The 17,520-nt window shown below is 46.9% G+C and overlaps 8 protein-coding genes across 11 annotated transcripts in view; 4 read left to right on the forward strand and 4 right to left on the reverse strand.

The window, feature by feature from the left end:
- futsch overlaps nt 1–1,642 on the reverse strand; it is a 70,068-nt gene extending 68,426 nt beyond the window's left edge. Inside the window, exons 1-3 of one of the 2 annotated variants that reach the window (XM_070288672.1) lie at nt 1,202–1,642; nt 896–1,131; nt 20–91 (exon numbers count right to left, since the gene is read on the reverse strand). The gene's annotated coding sequence lies outside the window, so the exon portion shown is untranslated. The remainder of the gene's footprint in view (nt 1–19; nt 92–895; nt 1,132–1,201) is intronic. The other variant, XM_070288671.1, reaches the window with a different exon arrangement.
- A 1,704-nt stretch (nt 1,643–3,346) lies between these two features.
- On the reverse strand, nt 3,347–8,271 carry Rilpl (Rab interacting lysosomal protein like). 2 transcript variants are annotated; one of them, XM_017168804.3, is made up of 5 exons: nt 7,187–8,271; nt 6,615–7,120; nt 6,125–6,220; nt 5,913–6,044; nt 3,347–3,558 (listed from the first exon to the last, which is right to left on the reverse strand). In XM_017168804.3, exons 1-5 carry the CDS (start codon nt 7,799–7,801, stop codon nt 3,438–3,440), a joined length of 1,470 nt encoding a protein of 489 aa, XP_017024293.1. In that variant the 5' UTR covers nt 7,802–8,271; the 3' UTR covers nt 3,347–3,437. The 2 variants fall into 2 exon arrangements, with proteins under 2 accessions (XP_017024293.1, XP_017024296.1); XM_017168807.3 differs by having other exon boundaries at nt 3,347–5,725.
- Nucleotides 8,272–8,495: 224 nt separating this feature from the next.
- Nucleotides 8,496–10,314, reverse strand: O-fut2 (O-fucosyltransferase 2). The gene has a single exon (XM_017168791.2). It carries the CDS (start codon nt 10,184–10,186, stop codon nt 8,702–8,704), a length of 1,485 nt encoding a protein of 494 aa, XP_017024280.1. The 5' UTR covers nt 10,187–10,314; the 3' UTR covers nt 8,496–8,701.
- A 174-nt stretch (nt 10,315–10,488) lies between these two features.
- Nucleotides 10,489–12,180, forward strand: LOC108076081 (PXMP2/4 family protein 4). The gene is made up of 5 exons (XM_017168793.3): nt 10,489–10,628; nt 11,313–11,499; nt 11,582–11,715; nt 11,777–11,908; nt 11,989–12,180. The coding sequence occupies exons 2-5, from the start codon at nt 11,343–11,345 to the stop codon at nt 12,157–12,159; spliced, it is 594 nt and encodes a 197-aa protein (XP_017024282.1). The 5' UTR covers nt 10,489–10,628; nt 11,313–11,342; the 3' UTR covers nt 12,160–12,180.
- Nucleotides 10,514–14,306, forward strand: LOC108076082 (uncharacterized). 2 transcript variants are annotated; one of them, XM_017168794.3, is made up of 5 exons: nt 10,514–10,628; nt 13,298–13,440; nt 13,508–13,590; nt 13,660–13,842; nt 13,898–14,306. In XM_017168794.3, exons 2-5 carry the CDS (start codon nt 13,320–13,322, stop codon nt 14,054–14,056), a joined length of 546 nt encoding a protein of 181 aa, XP_017024283.1. In that variant the 5' UTR covers nt 10,514–10,628; nt 13,298–13,319; the 3' UTR covers nt 14,057–14,306. The 2 variants fall into 2 exon arrangements, with proteins under 2 accessions (XP_017024283.1, XP_017024284.1); XM_017168795.3 differs by lacking the exon at nt 10,514–10,628 and adding an exon at nt 10,728–11,138.
- Nucleotides 12,222–13,300, reverse strand: LOC108076080 (trypsin-1). Its single transcript, XM_017168792.2, has 2 exons — nt 12,661–13,300; nt 12,222–12,599 (listed from the first exon to the last, which is right to left on the reverse strand). The coding sequence occupies exons 1-2, from the start codon at nt 13,249–13,251 to the stop codon at nt 12,222–12,224; spliced, it is 969 nt and encodes a 322-aa protein (XP_017024281.1). The 5' UTR covers nt 13,252–13,300.
- Nucleotides 14,307–14,402: 96 nt separating the features above from the next.
- pck (Claudin superfamily protein pickel) lies at nt 14,403–15,984 on the forward strand. The gene is made up of 4 exons (XM_017168835.3): nt 14,403–14,630; nt 14,703–14,911; nt 14,973–15,168; nt 15,228–15,984. The coding sequence occupies exons 1-4, from the start codon at nt 14,552–14,554 to the stop codon at nt 15,512–15,514; spliced, it is 771 nt and encodes a 256-aa protein (XP_017024324.1). The 5' UTR covers nt 14,403–14,551; the 3' UTR covers nt 15,515–15,984.
- Nucleotides 15,985–16,121: 137 nt separating this feature from the next.
- On the forward strand, nt 16,122–17,368 carry LOC108076110 (trypsin eta). The gene is made up of 3 exons (XM_017168834.3): nt 16,122–16,439; nt 16,649–16,934; nt 17,003–17,368. Exons 1-3 carry the CDS (start codon nt 16,216–16,218, stop codon nt 17,345–17,347), a joined length of 855 nt encoding a protein of 284 aa, XP_017024323.1. The 5' UTR covers nt 16,122–16,215; the 3' UTR covers nt 17,348–17,368.
- Nucleotides 17,369–17,520: the final 152 nt, after the last annotated feature.

Genomic DNA, 17,520 nt, shown 5'->3' on the forward strand with positions numbered 1-17,520 from the left:
ATTTTTATCATTTACTTACACTGCATTTTGGTTGATTTTTTCACATAATTTCCATTACGATTGCGATGCATTATCTTTGATAAAAACATAACTGCAAATAAATAACCAAGTAAAAATCAATCAAAATAAGTAAAATAATTAAGTTTTTTAAGTTAATTATGTATAATAACTTGAACTAAGCCGAGTTGAATTGAAGTAAAATGCACACACGTTGTTGTTTTTGCTTGCATGTAGTAGTAACTGGTAATAAGAATGGGAATAACAAAGAAAACAACAAAAAAAAAGAGCTACTCCAACCAGAACTTGTTGTTCGCTCCACATTCCCGCCCGCTCGCTCCACATTCCCGCCCGCTGGCAGTTTCCAGTTTCCAGTTGGCAGTTCTGCTCGCCTGTCCAAATTGGAGCACTTATTGTACAAAAATGACGGACGAAACTCGCCGAAAGGCGGAATAAAATCCTTCATTCATTACTATTCATTCATTCTTCATTCACTCGTTTTAAATTTCCCGCCACATTGTTATAAACAAAAAGTTTAAGCTTTATTTTGTGTGAAAAAGCTTAGCCAAGGCGCAAGCCAAGCAACCATTTCTCACACACACACACTCTCTTCGTTGTACTTTCCGCACTTTTGCTCTCACGTTTTTGCTTTCAGATTTGGGTCGTGACTGTGCTCCGCCTGCTGGGCGCCTGGTCATCCATCTAGGGCAAGTTCCTAGAATGTTCATTCCAATAAGACATGCGTCCATGTTGCAACCAAAATGTAGCAATGCAGGCCAGCCGGTGATCAATTGCGTTTAGTGAATATATTGCCCTTTCTCCAAAAACAGTATATAATCCCCAGATGTGTTTGTTTTCTCTTGTTTTAAATGGCTTGGGTTTAAAACTAACAACTTACTCATTATTATATTCTTGGGTGCCTCGTCTCTGGCGGATGGATTTGGCCAGGAAATTGGGGATATGTCTTCGGAGCACCCTGGTGGCGATGTTGCAACGCAAAAAAACGGCTTCAACGGCGGACCAACATGTTGGGAGACACGCGGGTCCCGTTAAATTGACACGTGTTTACGTGTACGAACGTGTTTTTTTGTAAGAACGCGGCTTGTTTGGAAATTGAGGAGCGGAGCACGGAACCTGTGAGGAGAGGCAGAATTCACCAGGATTAGGCTCACAAGAGGATGTGGCAATCAAAGTGGAATCTTACCAAATCCGATGGCATGGACGTGATTTAAGATCGCTGGTTAATAGAACACACGCGCACAGGTCCATTTTTTGACGAATGGGAGTCTTTTCTAATGTTTTTCCACTTAATATTTACTGCTGGAACAACGCCCTCGTATAACTAGTGATCGCACAGCCTTTTCACATTCGCAAATGCAGCGTTTTTCATTATTTCTGCAGTTTTTTCACGACGCAAAAGAATATCAGGACAAAAGAGAATGCAGAAGAACTTCGGTTTCTAACTGCTTTTCTTTACGTTTTTACTTTTGCAGTGGGTTTTTCGACTTAATTTTACTGCTGGAACGACGCACTTGTATAACTTGAGATCGCACAGCCTTTTCACATTCGCAAATAGATAGTTTTTCATTATTTCTGCAGTTTTTTCACGACGCCAAAGAATATCAGGACAAAAGAGAAAGCAGAAGAACTTGGGTTTCTAATTGTAAAAATGGCGTCGCGCCATAAACCAGTGTTACCAGATTAAAATTTTGGTTTTTTCGCCTAAAAAAATCCACATCTGAGACTCGAACCACATCTGTTACTATAACTTTTGGTGCCCAGATGAGAGTAACAGAGTTCTGTTAAAATGAGAGAGACAGGCGCGCAGTTGAGAGCATAACAATTCTCTCTGGCAAAGCTTGTTAAAGCTGATGTACAGTGAATACTGCTTAAGTAATTCAACGGGAAATAAATGTGAGATAATGGAAATACTTTTAAAAGTGTAAATATTTTTATAAATATTTATAATACCAGGGTTATTGCGGTGTTTTACAAAACAGTGAAGCTAAAAAACACATGTCAATATAAATAAATTATATTAATAATATGATGTATATAATATAATATAATATGATTATTAACTAAGCTTAAAAATAACTTCAAATTAACAGAAACAGATTTGAATTGCCTTTCTTTTTTTTTAGTTAATTTCCAATCCCAACATATTCCACCTGAGTTGCTCTTTTCGGGCGCCCACTGTACACAGCTCGCTGGTGGGAGTTTCGAGTTGTCTTTTCCGCCCCCTGCGAAACCAACGGCCTTCCGGCCCAACCAGCTGCCTTTGCTGTGAGCCTGTTCGAAAATCGACTGACTGAAGGCCCCTGAAATCGTCGCACGAGTTATCGACAACGACCACGACCACGACGATGGCAAGAGACGGGCGCTGTCCTGGCCAACCCGGCGGATGCTTCGGCACCCAGACGACGACTGCCACTAAGAAGGGGCCTCTGTGTGTGTGTGTGTGTGCGCTTCTGCCTGCAGAAAAACTCATTAAATGCTCCTTTCTTTTAATTAATCCCCACCACAATGGCTGCTGCTTCCCCTCCCTCATCCTTGGCCCAGGCCAATTAGTGGAAAACGAAGCAAACCACCACCACCATCACCATCACCGTTCCCTCCCCCAATTCCCTTTCCCACTGACCACAGACGACAACGTTTCTTCATTAGCCGCGCGCACATTTCGACCTACGGATTTCGCAGCGCATCTTCTTCTATCCTATTACGCTAACATCTTCTTAATTAAAAAGCTGACAACGCCCCCAGCCCAACCGGCTGGCTGGATTTTTAATTGCTTAATTGGGAACTGCGTGGAAATCCCCTCGAGAATGGCCAACGCATCCCAGAGAGAGAGAGGGAGAGAGAGGGAGAGAGAGAGAGCAGGCGCCTCAGCCCACCCCGCCTGTTGCTGGGCAATTAAAACGCAGCCGCAGAGGAGGAGCAGAAGCCGGAGGAAACTTTGTCAAGGTCGTGGATCCACGCCCTAGATACGCCTCAAACCCGGCATGGCTAACAGGCGCCCAGTAAGCGACAGGACACGGCAGCAGGACGAGATGCTGCAGCCTCCGATGCGGACGCGAATGCGCAGGATGTGGACGGCGCAAGTTCTTAGCCCGTGACAGAAAGTCCTAGCGAGAAGCTTTCGTTGGTGAAAAAGCTTTCGTGAAGCGAAATCCTTGAAAGTGGTAATGGGGGGGAATCCCCGGTCCAGAAAGGTTGCGTCATATGTAATTATTTCAACTCATATTGTCCTTGGCCTTGGCCTCAAGGAAACCTAGGAAACCTTTTCAAGGCTACCAGTTATTCTCCCCCCCTCCCTTAAGAAGTAAGAAAGAAAGACCCAAAATCGATGTCAATTCTTCATAAGTTTTTATTTTTTTGACGTTTGCTCTCACGTGGGAGCCGCCGCCACTCATAATTTTGTATGTACGTACAGAGGGATCTCAGAGGCGATCGATCACACGAGCTGCCCGGGGATGTCCGTTCCGTTGCACTCCTCCTCCGTGAGGGACTGGGATCCACTTCATGCCGCTTCGCTTGGGGTCCCCAGGTAGTCGTCGCTGCCTTGTACCATAATTTGTATAATTGTTGCCTTTCTTTTTGGTTAGTCACACACATAGTTCCATATAATACGGTATTACATATAGTGTATATAGTAAAGTATATTATGTATAATGCATGTGTATATGTGTATATAAATTTAGTTAACATTAATTCACCAAACACACTCGAATGTCTCTCCTACTCTCCACCACATCCTACTCCTCTCGTGTAGCTCGCGATCCTATACTCTTTTTTGTTAGTCCATCTTAACGCTCATATCATATCATCATATTCGTTATATCATATTCAAATATGTATAAAAGTTCAGTTGCCACAATTTGTTGTTCCTTTTTTTTTGTAATTGAAACGAGATTTGATTGTTGGAGGAGAGTTTATAGGCTGCAGGTTGGGTTTTGGGTTTTCTGGTTTGGGGTTTGGTTAGGATTAAGCGGGGGTGACATTTAGTCTTTGGCACATTAAAAATCGATGCAATCGACAAAAGCTGATATGTTACGCAAGTCAAGGAGCACCCCAAACCGGCTGTCCTGTGTCGAAAGAATATAAAAAGCTTGAAAAACTGGGGGTTACTAGGATCTTTAGTAACAGTTTTATAGTAAAGAAGATAACTCTATTAGAATATATCGAAAAAATATCAAAAATATCGTATACTTTGATGTAGAGAATATTTGATTACCGAAATATTTGATATTATAGAAAAATAAGCAAAATGTGTGATTTAATTTGCCTCTTCTTCCTATTGTATTGGTCCTATATATCAAGCGAATTTGTTTATATATCGATAAAGTATCAATATATCGACATTTTCTAAAAAAAAAGAAAGATAACACCAATATAATATATTGAAAAATATCGAAAATATCGTATTTTTAAATATCGAAATTTTTAAATTTTTTATTCTGTTATTCTGCCGATTTTATTGGTCCAATATTTTAAGCGAATTCATTTATATTTCCTAAAAAACCAAATAAACAGAGACAGCTGATCTGGGGGACAAAGAGCTCCATCTAATCGTTGCTAGGAGAGCTGTCTGGGGCAAGCTTCGTGTGCGATAAACAGCATTCATTAATAAGAAGAAAAGTAGGGATAGGGTTTATTCATAGATAGATATATATCTTCAAGCGGCGATAACAAGAATTCAAGAGCAAGAGAGAGAGAGAGAGACAGCTGGTCAGTTAGTTGGCGTGGCTAAGTCTATATGGTAAAACTCTTGGCTAAAACATTCGCTGATATTCAGACATATTTATACTGAGATTTTCCTTTATCTTGTATTTTTTGTGGCGCTTCTAATGCGTTCAATGGAATCTAATTTGTTTAGTTTGGTTTCGTTTAGAGATAGTTTCTTTTTAATTCAATTCAACAAACAATGCGCTAAGGTTGTAACGTTTGCTAATAATTAATATATATATATATATGTATATATATATGTCTTTTTCTAAACGTTTGCATATTTTTAGTGTTTTTTCATTTTTGATAAATTTGTAATATAAGGCCGCTTGGGGCAACTGCTATGAGAATGCTAAAAGTACCTTCCAATTCCAAAAAACAGATTCGGGAAATAGCGATAGAGCAGGTGTTTAGGTTAATGGGATCAAAGGGGGATAGTTAGACTACGGATAATTGAAGCAAAAACCTTCTCATTCGTCTTACACTCTCTAAAAAAAAACTCTGGGGTCCTCATTCTTCGATTTGTTTTCGATTTGATTCTACAGTTATAAGGGGTTTGATGTCTTTTCTTTACTCGTTACTCGTTACTTGTTACTCGTTACAGTTATAAGGGGTTTGATGTCTTTTCTTTACTCGTTAATCGTTACGCGTTAGTCATCTCTCGTCTCTAAATTCATTAAAAACTCACTCGGCAAACAATTTGCTTTCGATCTCCTTGTTCTTTGGAACACTTTTCATATGCATATGTGTGTTGTATAAGTGTTTTTTGGGTTCTCTCTTAATTTAAAAGTTAGAATAAATACAAAAGTACAAAAGAATCAAGTACAGTTACGTGGGTAAATTTGAAACAATAACGTAAAACTCATATTACGTAAATAAAATTGCATAACAACTTAGAATTACAAGGGCACAGCAATCGAGTGTGTAAACTATATATGTACAGCTCAGGCGGAGCAGATAAATGGCCAGTGATAGGCTCAAATGGAGTAAACACTGGCCTAAACTAAATCGTTAATCGTAAATAATAAATAAATAAAATAAATAAATAGATAAAGATGCAGGGGGGTGCGGAACGGAACGGAATGGAACGTAAACGGAAACGGAAAAACAGAAAAACAAACAAAACAAAAGTGTGAAATGCACGCCGAAAACAACTCGTATGGTTGGTTTTATATGGGAGTGGCGCTTACTTCGCCGCCTCGGAGGCGGTGGCGGAAACGGAGCCCGGCGTGGCCGACAGTGCCATCTTTGAGAGCGTGGCCAAGGAACGTTTCGGGAATGTATTGTTGCCGTCCGATGGATCCGAGAAAAGTTTCCGGAAGCTGAAAAATATAAAATAGAAATTATTTTATTATATATTAATTAGAAATATTATTTTTAATATATTTTTTTTAGTACTTACAACTTGCGTATACCCGACTCGGAGCTCTTTTTCCACGGCGCATCGTCCGGTTCGTATGGCAAAGGTCCCTGCACGGGTGCATCGTGTCCAGGCGGCCTACAAAATGGGAATATATGAGGGATTTACTATAAAAAATACAAAAATTAAAGGCCTTCCCTCAACCGAATGGCCTTATTACCGTTTAATTACCTCAATAAACGCATACAAACATCAAGTGACATATTTAAATAACATTTAACCTTCATAAAAAGCTCACAAAAAAATACAAAAAAACGCCAAACCAATGATGAATCACCTGTTTGAAGGGTGCTTGCATCATGGAGTCTATTTGAATATGTTTAGCACTGCACGAAAACTAAATAAAAAACAATGAGTCACGACCTAATAGCTAACCATTAATCATGAAAGTCATTATTTTAAAGCTTAAAAATAGCCAAGTGATCATAATTAAACCATAAACCCCATTAATATATAATGTATAAACACTCACGTCTCTCCAGCGGCTGGTGGCTCCACTTCATCCGCTTCGGTCGCCTCCTCTTCATCATCATCCTCGTCGTCGTCGTCATCGTTGTCCGCCACATGACCATCGTCCTCATCGTCGCTGTCATCGGAACTGGAGAAATGTCGCTGGCGCTTGGCCTTGGACGACGGCGGTGGTGGTGGCTTGAGCTCCGCCAGCTGCTCATTCAGCCCATCGATGGTGGTCAATAGCTCGTCCCGTTCGCTGATTAGCTCCTTGAGTTCACGGGTGGTATAACGTGGCCGATTTGGATCGTTTTGGCCATCGTCATAGGAGGCCACCAGATCCTCGTTCTCCTTCTCGGCCAGGCCCAGGCGCTTGCGCAGTTGGTTGATCTCGCGGCTTTGGTCCTGCAATTGGGCTAGAAAATCGGCACGCTCCTCGCACAGCGTCTTGACCTGGGCCTGCATGAGCTTGTGACGCCGCCGGGTGTCCCGCTCAGAGCCTTTCAGGCGCTCCGCTTGGATGTTGAGCTGGAAAAGTTACAAAGCTGGGAATAAGTTCAAATGTTAAATGACCTGGCATATGGGTTTGCCTACATGTTCCAGCTCGCTGTATTTGTCCTGGAGCTCTCGCTCGCGTTGCTTTAGCTCATCCCGCTGCTTGTAGATCTGCTCCTTGAGCCGCTGCAACACCTGGGTGTCAGATAGGGCACTGTGCAGCTCATGGTTGGTCATGCTAATGATGCTCTCGGTGAGACTGGCCCCCAGGCCAGAGCTTTGGGCGGAGGACGATTGCAAATCCTGCGTCTGCTTGACCAATCGCTTGTTCTCATCCTGAAGGGAGGACACCAAATCGACCAGTTCGTTGGTCTCACTGCGCCACTGCTCCTCGATGAGTTCCAGTTCCTTTTCGAATCTGCGCCGAAATTCGGCCTTCTCTAGCTTCTCGCTCTCCAGCTGTGTCACCTTATCCCGCAGCTCCTGAATGGTGGCATTCTCACGTTCATTCTTGGTGGCCAGCGCCTCGAGGAGCTCCAAAGTGTTGATAATCTTTGGCATTAAGCCACTGACGGCATCTGTCCCATAGCGATCCATAATCCGTTCGTATTCCTTGCCAATGTCCGAGGCCAGATCGTACACATCGACCACGCCGATGTCATCGATGGCGTCCAGGACCATTTCACCCATCTCATTGAGGTGGAAGCCGGGCATCCAGTTGGTTGGTCTCCTTTGTGGATCCTTGGACAAATCCTGCTCTGCTGAAGGACCAGCTTCAGCTTTCCAGCTGTGGGTGTTCTCCTGGCGGCTTTTCGACGCGGTGTGTCGCCTGGCAGCCCAGCAATCCTGCGAGTTCCTGCACAGGTGTGCCTTGTGTGTGTGTGTGTCCAAGTCCGAACTTTGCAAACTCACACACACTCGCACACTCAACTCTACACGGACAGGGAAGGGGGGGACGTGTGTGTGTGTGTGTGGGAGAGCTGCGGCTCACGGTTGTTGTTGTTGTTATTTCGCGTTCACTTCATTTACTAATTCGTTGTTTTTCGCTGTGTTTGCTGCATTCCCGCACTGCCGCCTAGGGTTTTGCAATTTACGAATTCTTTTTAATTATTTTTTCTTTTTTTTTGCGAGTGCGAAAAGAGATTGCAAAAAAAACAATCTTTTTCCACAGTATGACCCGCTCTAAACTCGGCTGGCTTAAGGCCATTGCATGCGGCTGGTCACACTAATGGGTCGGCAGCCTATCGATAAATCGATTTTTTGCTAAGCCGTTTAAATATTTAAATTACAAAATTATTTATTCATTTTTATTAATAAAAATTTGTTAATTTAATATTTGTTTTTTTAGTTGTTAAGCATTTCCCCGAAGAACTATAAATTCCCCCCTTGAAAAACCTCTTCTAATAACTTTTTTTTTTACTATTTTATTTGTTCTTTTATTTTAAAAAATATTTAGTTTTATTAAGCAATTTTCACACCTAAATGCAAAATTGATTTACGAGTGTTTTTTTGGTACATAATCGCAGGTTGTTCGGAATTTCGGTTTGCTGATCTTAAAGCTAGGATTCGAGTGCTTCGCTTCTCTCCTCTTTTTGGAACACAATGGGTCAGGATTCAGTAGGGATCCTCCTCCTGCTCCTCCTCATCATCATCCCAGACAATTGGCCAGACGGCATTCCGGGCACAGCTGCCGCCCAGAGCCTTGCAGAAGGTATTAAATGTGCTCGCCTGGCTGAAGCCCAGGATCTCGCGCTCCTCGTAGATCCGGTAGGTGAAGGTGCTCTCGTAGGTGCCCACAAAATAGCGGGCATACGAGCACACAAGTTGATCCACCACGGCCACACCCCCATCCTTCAACTCGCGCCGCTGCCCATTCGATTCCGGTGTAAAATGGACAAAGCGGAAGCGATAGAAGAGCTCCTTGAGCTCCATTAGTTCGTAGGGCGTGGCATCGCTGGCCACGAACACGGTGCTCACATTGAAGGCGCGCATCAGTTGCTTCATCTGCTGGGCGGCGGACTTCAAACTGGGCGTGGTCGCCTCCCGTGAGCGCACAAAGTCACCGCGCCTCAAATGTGCGCACAGATAATCTCCGCCGCGGGCATTCCGCTTGGGTCGCTCCAGCTCCCACATGGCCGGCCGCTGCACGCCCGCTGAGGTGTCCGTGGTGGCCAGTGCCTGGTGGCGGAAATCCTTGGCCACCTGGCTGAGTCGCTGGGCAAAGCGCATGGAGCGGCGCGCTCGCCAAAAGTGCTCATCGCCCCAATGATCGTGGAGCACGGTCTCGGCGCTGAGAAGGGCGTAGGTTCGCATATCGTCTGCGTCCTCCGGTCCTGCGGTATCCTCGGCAATGGCCACGCGTAGCAGCTGCTCCAGCAGGCCGGCGCTGCCCTGAAAGCGAACACAATGGAAGCGCTCCACTTGAAGCTCCGGCTGCTGCTGCAGCAGCGGCCCGCCCGCCAGCGATGCCTCGCTGCACTTTGCCTTGTCCGTCACGCGCTCGAACTTGTCCCGGAAGATGCCCTGCTCCAGCATCACCTCGTAGTGCTGCAGCCGGAAGGCGTGCGTCACATGTACAAGCGGCGCTCCCGGTGCACCAAAGAGCCGCTGCTCCGCCAGAAACTCATCGTAGTCCAGCACGGGAGCATAGCGTCGCAGGCTGTCCAGGTCGAAAAAGTGCTTCCAGGGCAGCCCGTTCTGGTGCAGGCCCTGCGAGTGCCAGTGGTAGAGGCGTGGCCACGGCGGCAGTACCAGGCGCACGTTCCGGAAGCGCTTGCGTCGCTGCCGCAGGCGACGCACGAAGACCGCCATGCGGATGTAGACATCGCGGCGCAGATTGAAGCCCTCGGATATGTTGACATCGTACAGGATGTACACGGTGCCCCTTAGATGCAGTACCTCCGGGGGGCAGGTGTTCGGTGGCGGCAGGATTTCGGCGAGGTGTCGCTGCGGACAGGAGGCTCTGTTGCTGTGCCGAATACCACTGTCACCGTTGCCGCTGCGGATGGCGGTGTCGTTGCGGTGTGGGGCGGCGGGCTGAAGCAGCAAGTGGAGTAGCAGGAGCAGCCCAACGTCGCCAGGCCACCACCGTTGTCGCATTTTTTGTTTTCCGCCGATTAGGGATGTGCAATATGCACCAACACATCAATCGATATCGATAAGATAAACTATCGAGTGATTTACCGCAACGGTTTATTTTCCTTTCAGTAATTCTTATCAGAAAAATTAAGAATATCTAATATTTTAGTTAAAATCCTGCTATTTCACTTTACATTTATTAATTTAAGAGCGTGCGCCCCCACCCGCCCCCGCAAAAGCTATAAAAGCTCCATGAGATTGGGGTGAGAAGCATTCGCTAATCTCGAACAGCTGACTTTAGCAAAACATCTCAGGCTGTTTTCGTATTTTGTTAGTCAGAGAACGTAACCAAAACGGAGCGATGCGGACGCCGTGCGTAACCAAAGTACAAACTAGAATTCCAATAAGTTAGACACTAGGGCTAATTCCACCCCCCACCCCCCGTTGACAATAAAACTTCTAGGTAAGTGAGATCCAGCCACCTAGCAACAACAGCAACAACAAAGCCAGACAACGACAACAACACAATTACGTTAATTTATATTGCTCTGACATGATCCGTTAGTTTACCAGCTACGTAATCGCACACACTCTCTGTTTGTGTAGTGATTTGGGGCTGAGAGCCAAACGTGCCGTTATTTTCCATTCATTCAAGTTTAGCCTACCTCCCTCTCGCTCTGTTACATAAAGTCCTTGTGAGCACACACTTCCGTTGCCCCATCTCGCTCTTTTCGCATTGCGTGAGAGAGAGAGAGAGAGAGAGAGAGAGAGAGAGAGAGAGAGGGAGGGGGAGAGTGAGCGTGAGCGTGAGCGAGCCTGCAAGTGTTGTTGCAACCCACTAGGAAATGCACTCACTGTCAAGATCAATGCAAAAGGAGCTTAATAATTGTGTTCAAATTTAGAAAATCCACTCATTCATTCATTTAGTTATCGTGCAGCGTTCGGAGAATACGAATATCAATCACAGTGCACAGCAAGTATCCACAAAATGGGGGGGGAAATGGCCATGGCCAGGGCCAGCCTGCACTGCTCGCTCTCACAGATGCCATTAGCGACCTTGAGTCATGCTCCTCCTCCTTCGTTGTTGTTGTTGTTGCTTTGGTTAGTTTTGAGGACCAGATCAATCTTCCTTTTGCTCCGCCGCCAGCTTTAGTTAGAGTCTAAGGAACACCATATTATGGTGCCGCAGGCCGTTAGACTGCTGCAGGCCTCACTGGCCTCGCAGTGGAGACGCCGCACTAAGCTGCATCCCATGGCCAAGGGCGCTTTGACATACGCAGTGATGTGGCCAACGGGCAGCATTATCCAACAGACGCTGGAGGGCCGCAAGCCAAGTGAGTGTAAACTTTAACCCAGTATCCTGGCACCTCACCCATCATTGCCGCCTCCTCCTTCTCCTCCTCCCCGGTTTTAAAGGTGATTACGACTGGGCGCGTGCCCTACGCTTTAGCCTCTTTGGAGCTTTGTATGTGGCTCCGTCGCTGTATGGATGGGTGAGACTAACCAGCGCCATGTGGCCACACACAAACCTGCGCACGGGTATAGTCAAGGTAAGTTAAAGGGGAAGCAGGAGCAGCTTCTGGCAGAGATCAACCCTTGCCCCCATTGCAGGCCATCACCGAGCAGCTATCCTACGGACCCTTTGCCTGCGTCAGCTTCTTTATGGGCATGAGCCTGCTGGAGTTTAAGACCTTCAGCCAGGCGGTGGACGAGACCAAGGAGAAGGCCTTGCCCACCTATAAGGTAGGTGGTCTCAAACCCTCTCACTCCGCCCAAGCCTCCACTCCTCGTTCATCAATGATTAATCTCCATTACTAACCCAGGTTGGCGTATGCATATGGCCCTTCCTGCAGACCATCAACTTCTCACTGGTGCCGGAGCACAATCGCGTGGTATTTGTGAGCATTTGCAGCCTGATGTGGACCATCTTTTTGGCCTACATGAAGACGCGTCACGAGGAGGAGGAGCAGCAGCAACCTGTCGTTAATCCCTGAATTAGATAGATTTTTAGCTTACATGCATTGGTAGTTTTTATTTCGAAGAATCCCCTCTAGAATCAGTTTAGTTTGGGCGGCGGCGAGCGTCCCACAATGAGCTGGCCAATCCACAGCGGCGAGGGTTGGGAGGAGCTGCCCACCGTCTCCACAATCCAGTCCACATAGGCGGAGACCTCTGTAAAGACGCCGGGATAGGGTGGGCGAGCGCAGGGCTTTTTGCTCCACGAAACAATGCCAATCTGAGTGGAGTCACTGCTGCTGCTGGTGAGGATTAGGGGGCCACCGGAATCGCCGCTGCACTGACCCTTGCCGCCCTCGGGCAAACCTGCACAGATCTGGCTGTCATGGAGCTGGATCTGATGCCGCTCGCTGCACTCCTCGTCGCTGAACACCTGCAGCTGGACCTTTTGCAGTTGCTCCTGCACCGAGCCGCCGGTCTGGAAAGGGAAAGAGAGTGTTAACTTCTGACGAAGATCTCCACAGGACCAAGATCTTTACCTTATTTAAACCCCAACCCGCTAGGATAACGCTGACATTGCCGGGCGTGGTCTGTCTTGGCTCGGGCAGACGCACTGGCTGGACATGTGGCCCGAAGGTCACCCTATCCTCCAGCTGCAGGAGGGCTATGTCGTTGGCATACTTGTCCTGCGGCTCATAGCCGGGATGCAGAAAGATCCCTGCTATGCGTAGCAATTGGGTGGCATTCCGTTCCAAGATTTGGCTGCCATACTGAAGATTTAGCTGCTCCGGCGAGGAGCCACGAACACAATGGCCGGCGGTCAGCACCCAGTGGGAATTGAGCAAAGTGGCGCCGCAGGAGTGATGGCCACTTTTGGCACGGCGCAGGGAGACCATAAAGGGGAATTCACCAGGCGAGGCGGCAGTGCCATTGACAATCTTTCCAGGATCTGCAATAGCCAAGGCAAAGGTGGTGGCTAGGAGGAGCAGCAGGGCAGTACTTGATCCCATGGCAGCTTGCTCTGTCTGTGACGGCATGGCAAGTGGAGCAGGCGCATTTATTGGGGGCGCTCGCTGGGGGTTTTTTGTGGGTACCCGCACATTGGGCTGGCCATGCTTCCTCCCCCCCATTAGCCATGCTAATGAGATGCCAATTCCGGCGATTGTGATTCCGCAGGCACAGGTCGAGATTGCAAATAATGTGGCATAGGCTCAAGGTGCTCGTCACCCGCTACCCGATAATGCGCGGCATGATATCGTACAGCCTGATCTGGCCCACGGGTAGCCTCATCCAGCAGACAGTCGAGGGCAGGAGCTGGGGTGAGTATATATGTATATATCCTTCGGTTTCCTGGTTTTCATGCCATGGAACCTTCACTTCCTGCAGGCACCTACGACTGGTGGCGCGTCCTGCGCTTCAGCATGTACGGCGGCCTCTTTGTGGCACCCACACTTTATGGCTGGGTCAAGGTATGCCATAGTTTCCAACCAGCCAAGTCTCTTCTTTGAGCTCCTCTACCTCTACCCGATCTTGTCCAGGTCTCGAGCGCCATGTGGCCACAGACATCGCTGCGTACGGGCATCATCAAGGCGGCAGTGGAGACGGTATCCTATACGCCCGGTGCCATGACCTGCTTCTACTTCATCATGAGCCTGCTGGAGTCCAAGACGGTGGAGGAGGCGGTGGCCGAAGTGGGCAAAAAGTTCCTGCCCACCTACAAGGTATGAGTACTAGTCCAAATTGACGATATCCTTGTAATCCTTGCCTCTTTGACAGGTGGCTTTGTGCGTGTGGCCGCTGGTGGCCACCATTAACTTTAGCCTGATCCCCGAGCGCAATCGGGTGCCGTTTATAAGCGCCTGCAGCCTCTGCTGGACATGCTTTTTGGCCTACATGAAGCATCTGGAGCACCACGAGGTGGATGGTGCTATTTAGAGTTGTATTATTGTACTTTATTTAAATAATTCAATTAAATTAAGAATTTTGTAGAACTGTATAGGAATATAATCGATAGCAAAGAGGAGATTGTTATCGATAAGGCAAGGTGCTGCAATCGAGTGTCCGATAAGGCCATGTTTGTTAATAAAGTGAGGCTCCTCAATTAAAACACTTTAATATTAAGTAAAAGCGTATACATAATTATATATTTATTAAAAACTATCTTTATTTAAGTCATTACATTGTTGGTAAACATGTTTCAATTTAAACTAAAACCAAATCCCAATTGGAATCAACGTTCGATCTGAAAAACATCGATTAATCGAGTGGCTTAATCGATTTCACTCTCATCTCTAGATTGGGTGTGTTGCGAGGCTACATTTGTTTACGCTGCGCTAATCGCCCTAGAAAAGTGCCTTTTTCATAGCTCCAATTGTGCGATCAACCTATTTGAATCCAGGCAGCCATCCTTGAGCCACACACACACACACCATGCGCGAACTGAACAAGCAGCAATCGCAGGACACCACCGATGCGGGCATCGAGAAGGGCGACTATCCGCGGGCCACCAGTAAGTGACGCACACGCCCCGGCCCAGCCCCGCCCCAGGAAAGTAATATTTACCTCGTCTCTTCCATTGCAGATGGTGTGGTCTTCGGCGCCATTGTCACCTTTGCCAGCTTCTTTGTCCTGATGATGTCCTTTTGCTCGCCGTACTGGATTGAGTCGTACGAGGAGACGCGCAGCAGCTTCAAGAATATGGGACTGTGGCAGTATTGCTTCAAGGATTTCGTATATCCCAAGTTTCCGTTTTACAAGCAATACACCGGCTGTCATAATGTCTTCTCGCATGTAAGTAGAAGGATTTGATTGTCCTGCTCCTGTAATGTAACATGATGTTTGTTTTTGGCAGGACTACTATATTATCCGTGCCTACCTGTTGCCCGGCTGGCTAATGGCCGTTCAGGGTTTTGTCACCATGTCCTTTATCATTGTGTTTTGTGTGCTGGCCCTGCTGTCGCTGACCATCATCCGGCTGCCGCTGAAGCCGGTGCTTCAGTACGAATGGCTGCTTGTACGCCTCTCCTACATAGGAACGGCCGTGTCCTGTATGTTAAAGTGCAACCTGCCACTTGTAACTTGAGTAATTTTTCGGCTTTATTTCCAGCTCTGTTCATGTTCTTGGCCGTTTGCATCTTTGGGGGCTGTGCCTATCGCCGCGACTGGCTCATGTATCCCAAGTTTAATGTTTTGGGCTGGTCATATGCCTTGGCCGTGGTGACCTTTATGCTGCTGGGCCTGGCCGCCTTGATTTTGCAGCGCGAGGCACGTCAGGCCTTTGAGGCGCGCGGCGAACAAAAGAATTTGGTAATGCAGATGGAAATGCAGGAGCCGGGCTATCAGCCGCCGCGTCATCATCACAGCCAGTCGCGCAGCCTGCAGGGGTACATATAAAAGCAACTGGTAGCCGCTGCTTCAAAGCATTCCACAATACGTAGCCTAAGTTTTAACCCAAAAAGCAATCTCCCTCAACCATAAAAAAGTGCCTTCTTCCCTCCAATATTACATCAAATATTTCCATTTTACACTTGAAGAAACTACGTGTACCGATCCGTCCAAGGTATGGCTTTACCTTTTTTATATATTTCGAAACTGAAAAACGAATCTAATTTAATTTAAGACAAAAATTATATCAAATTTTATACACGAAAAAATATCATAATATTAAGGATAAATCCTGGGCTTTTCCCTGGTTTCCCTTCTCACACATTTTTATATATTTCAAAATTCGAGGTTTTATTTTTGACCTAGGCTCAAAAAAGTAACAACAACTTTAAGCTTTTCTATCAAATTTGTACACAATACAATTATTTAATATGGAAATTATTAAACTGAACTGCATTTTCGCGTTCCAAAAACTTCAATTTGAACATTTTTAAGTAAATTTTGTAATCAAGTTTAAGATTTTACGAGGGCCTTAACATTTCTCCCTGTGCACACCACCTTGTTCTCCAATGATGAGGCCTCATCTTGGCCTAATATATGTGCTGTGTTTGCCCTTATCGGGAAACTGATAGCAGGCGACGCTGATTGCCAATTGTTAGACCATCTCCCACTTCATTGAGAGTCGCAAGCTGAAGCAACTCGGCTGCTTAATGATGAACTTTTGCCTGCTGCTGTTGCTGGTCACCTGTGGAGCGTTTAAACCGGAACAGGAGCCGCGCATCATCAATGGCAGCATAGCCCGTGTGGATGAGACACGACACCTGGTCTCCATTCGACTGAAACGACACGACAACAACTTTGGCAGTGGACACATCTGTGGAGGAGCCCTCATATCCGCCAACAAGGTGCTCACCGCCGCCCACTGTCTGTACAAGTAAGTGCTGCTTATCCTTAGTCTCAGTCTCCTGCTCCTGTTCCTTCTCCTGCTCGTGTTCCTTCTACTTCTGCTCTTGCTCCTGTTCCTTCTCCTGCTCCTGTTACTTCTTCTGCTCCTGTGCCTTCTCCTGCTCCTGTTTCTTCTCCTGCTCCTGCTCCTGTTCCTTCTCCTGCTCCTCTTCTAATCGGACTGATTTGAATCCTTAGCAACCAACGTAAGCGCTACCGCCAGGCCAGCGAGTTCGTTGTGGTCCTGGGCACCCTGAATCGCTTTGAGCGGCACAACGGCACCATCGTCTCCCCGGTTAGCTCCATGGCCTACATGCACACCTTCAGTCCGGACAGTATGCGCGACGATGTGGGCATACTCTTTCTAAGCACTGGCCTACCCAATACCGGCGGCCATCTCAGCGTGGCACCCATTCAGCTGGCTGGTCAGGTGACGCCACCGGGAAGGGTATGCCAGGTGGCCGGTTGGGGGCGCACGGAAAGGGTGAGTTTTGAGTCAAACTTGTACTATATTCTTTGATTGATTGTTGATTCTTATTCTTGTCTTCCCAGAGCTCCCTGTCCAACATCCTGCTGACGGCCAATGTGAGCACCATTCGCCACCAGACCTGCCGGATGATCTACAAATCCGGTTTACTGCCTGGAATGATGTGTGCTGGACGTCTGCAGGGAGGCACTGATTCCTGTCAGGGCGATTCCGGTGGTCCTCTGGTGCACGAGGGGCGTGTGGTGGGGGTGGTATCCTGGGGCTATGGTTGCGCCGAGCCAGGTTTGCCAGGCGTCTATGTGGATGTGCAGTATTATCGTCAGTGGATCGAGGAGCGTAGTAGTGGTAGTGCCAGGAGAGTGCCTTTGGTTTTAATTTTAGTTTTAGCTACGCTGATGTGTGGATTCTGACCTGAAAGTAAAGCCTGGAAAACACCGAAAACTCGAATAATGTTTACCAATTTATTTCTGGAAAGTCCTGGAGCAGCACTGCTCTCTTTTGTTGCCATCTAGTGGAGAGCGGAGAGAGCCGAAAAACGCAAAAGAATTTCTTTACTCCGGTTTTAGGATCTCCGTTATGCTGT

The sequence above is a fragment of the Drosophila kikkawai genome, chromosome X (genome assembly GCF_030179895.1).
Source record: "Drosophila kikkawai strain 14028-0561.14 chromosome X, DkikHiC1v2, whole genome shotgun sequence".
Lineage (NCBI taxonomy): Eukaryota > Metazoa > Arthropoda > Insecta > Diptera > Drosophilidae > Drosophila > Drosophila kikkawai.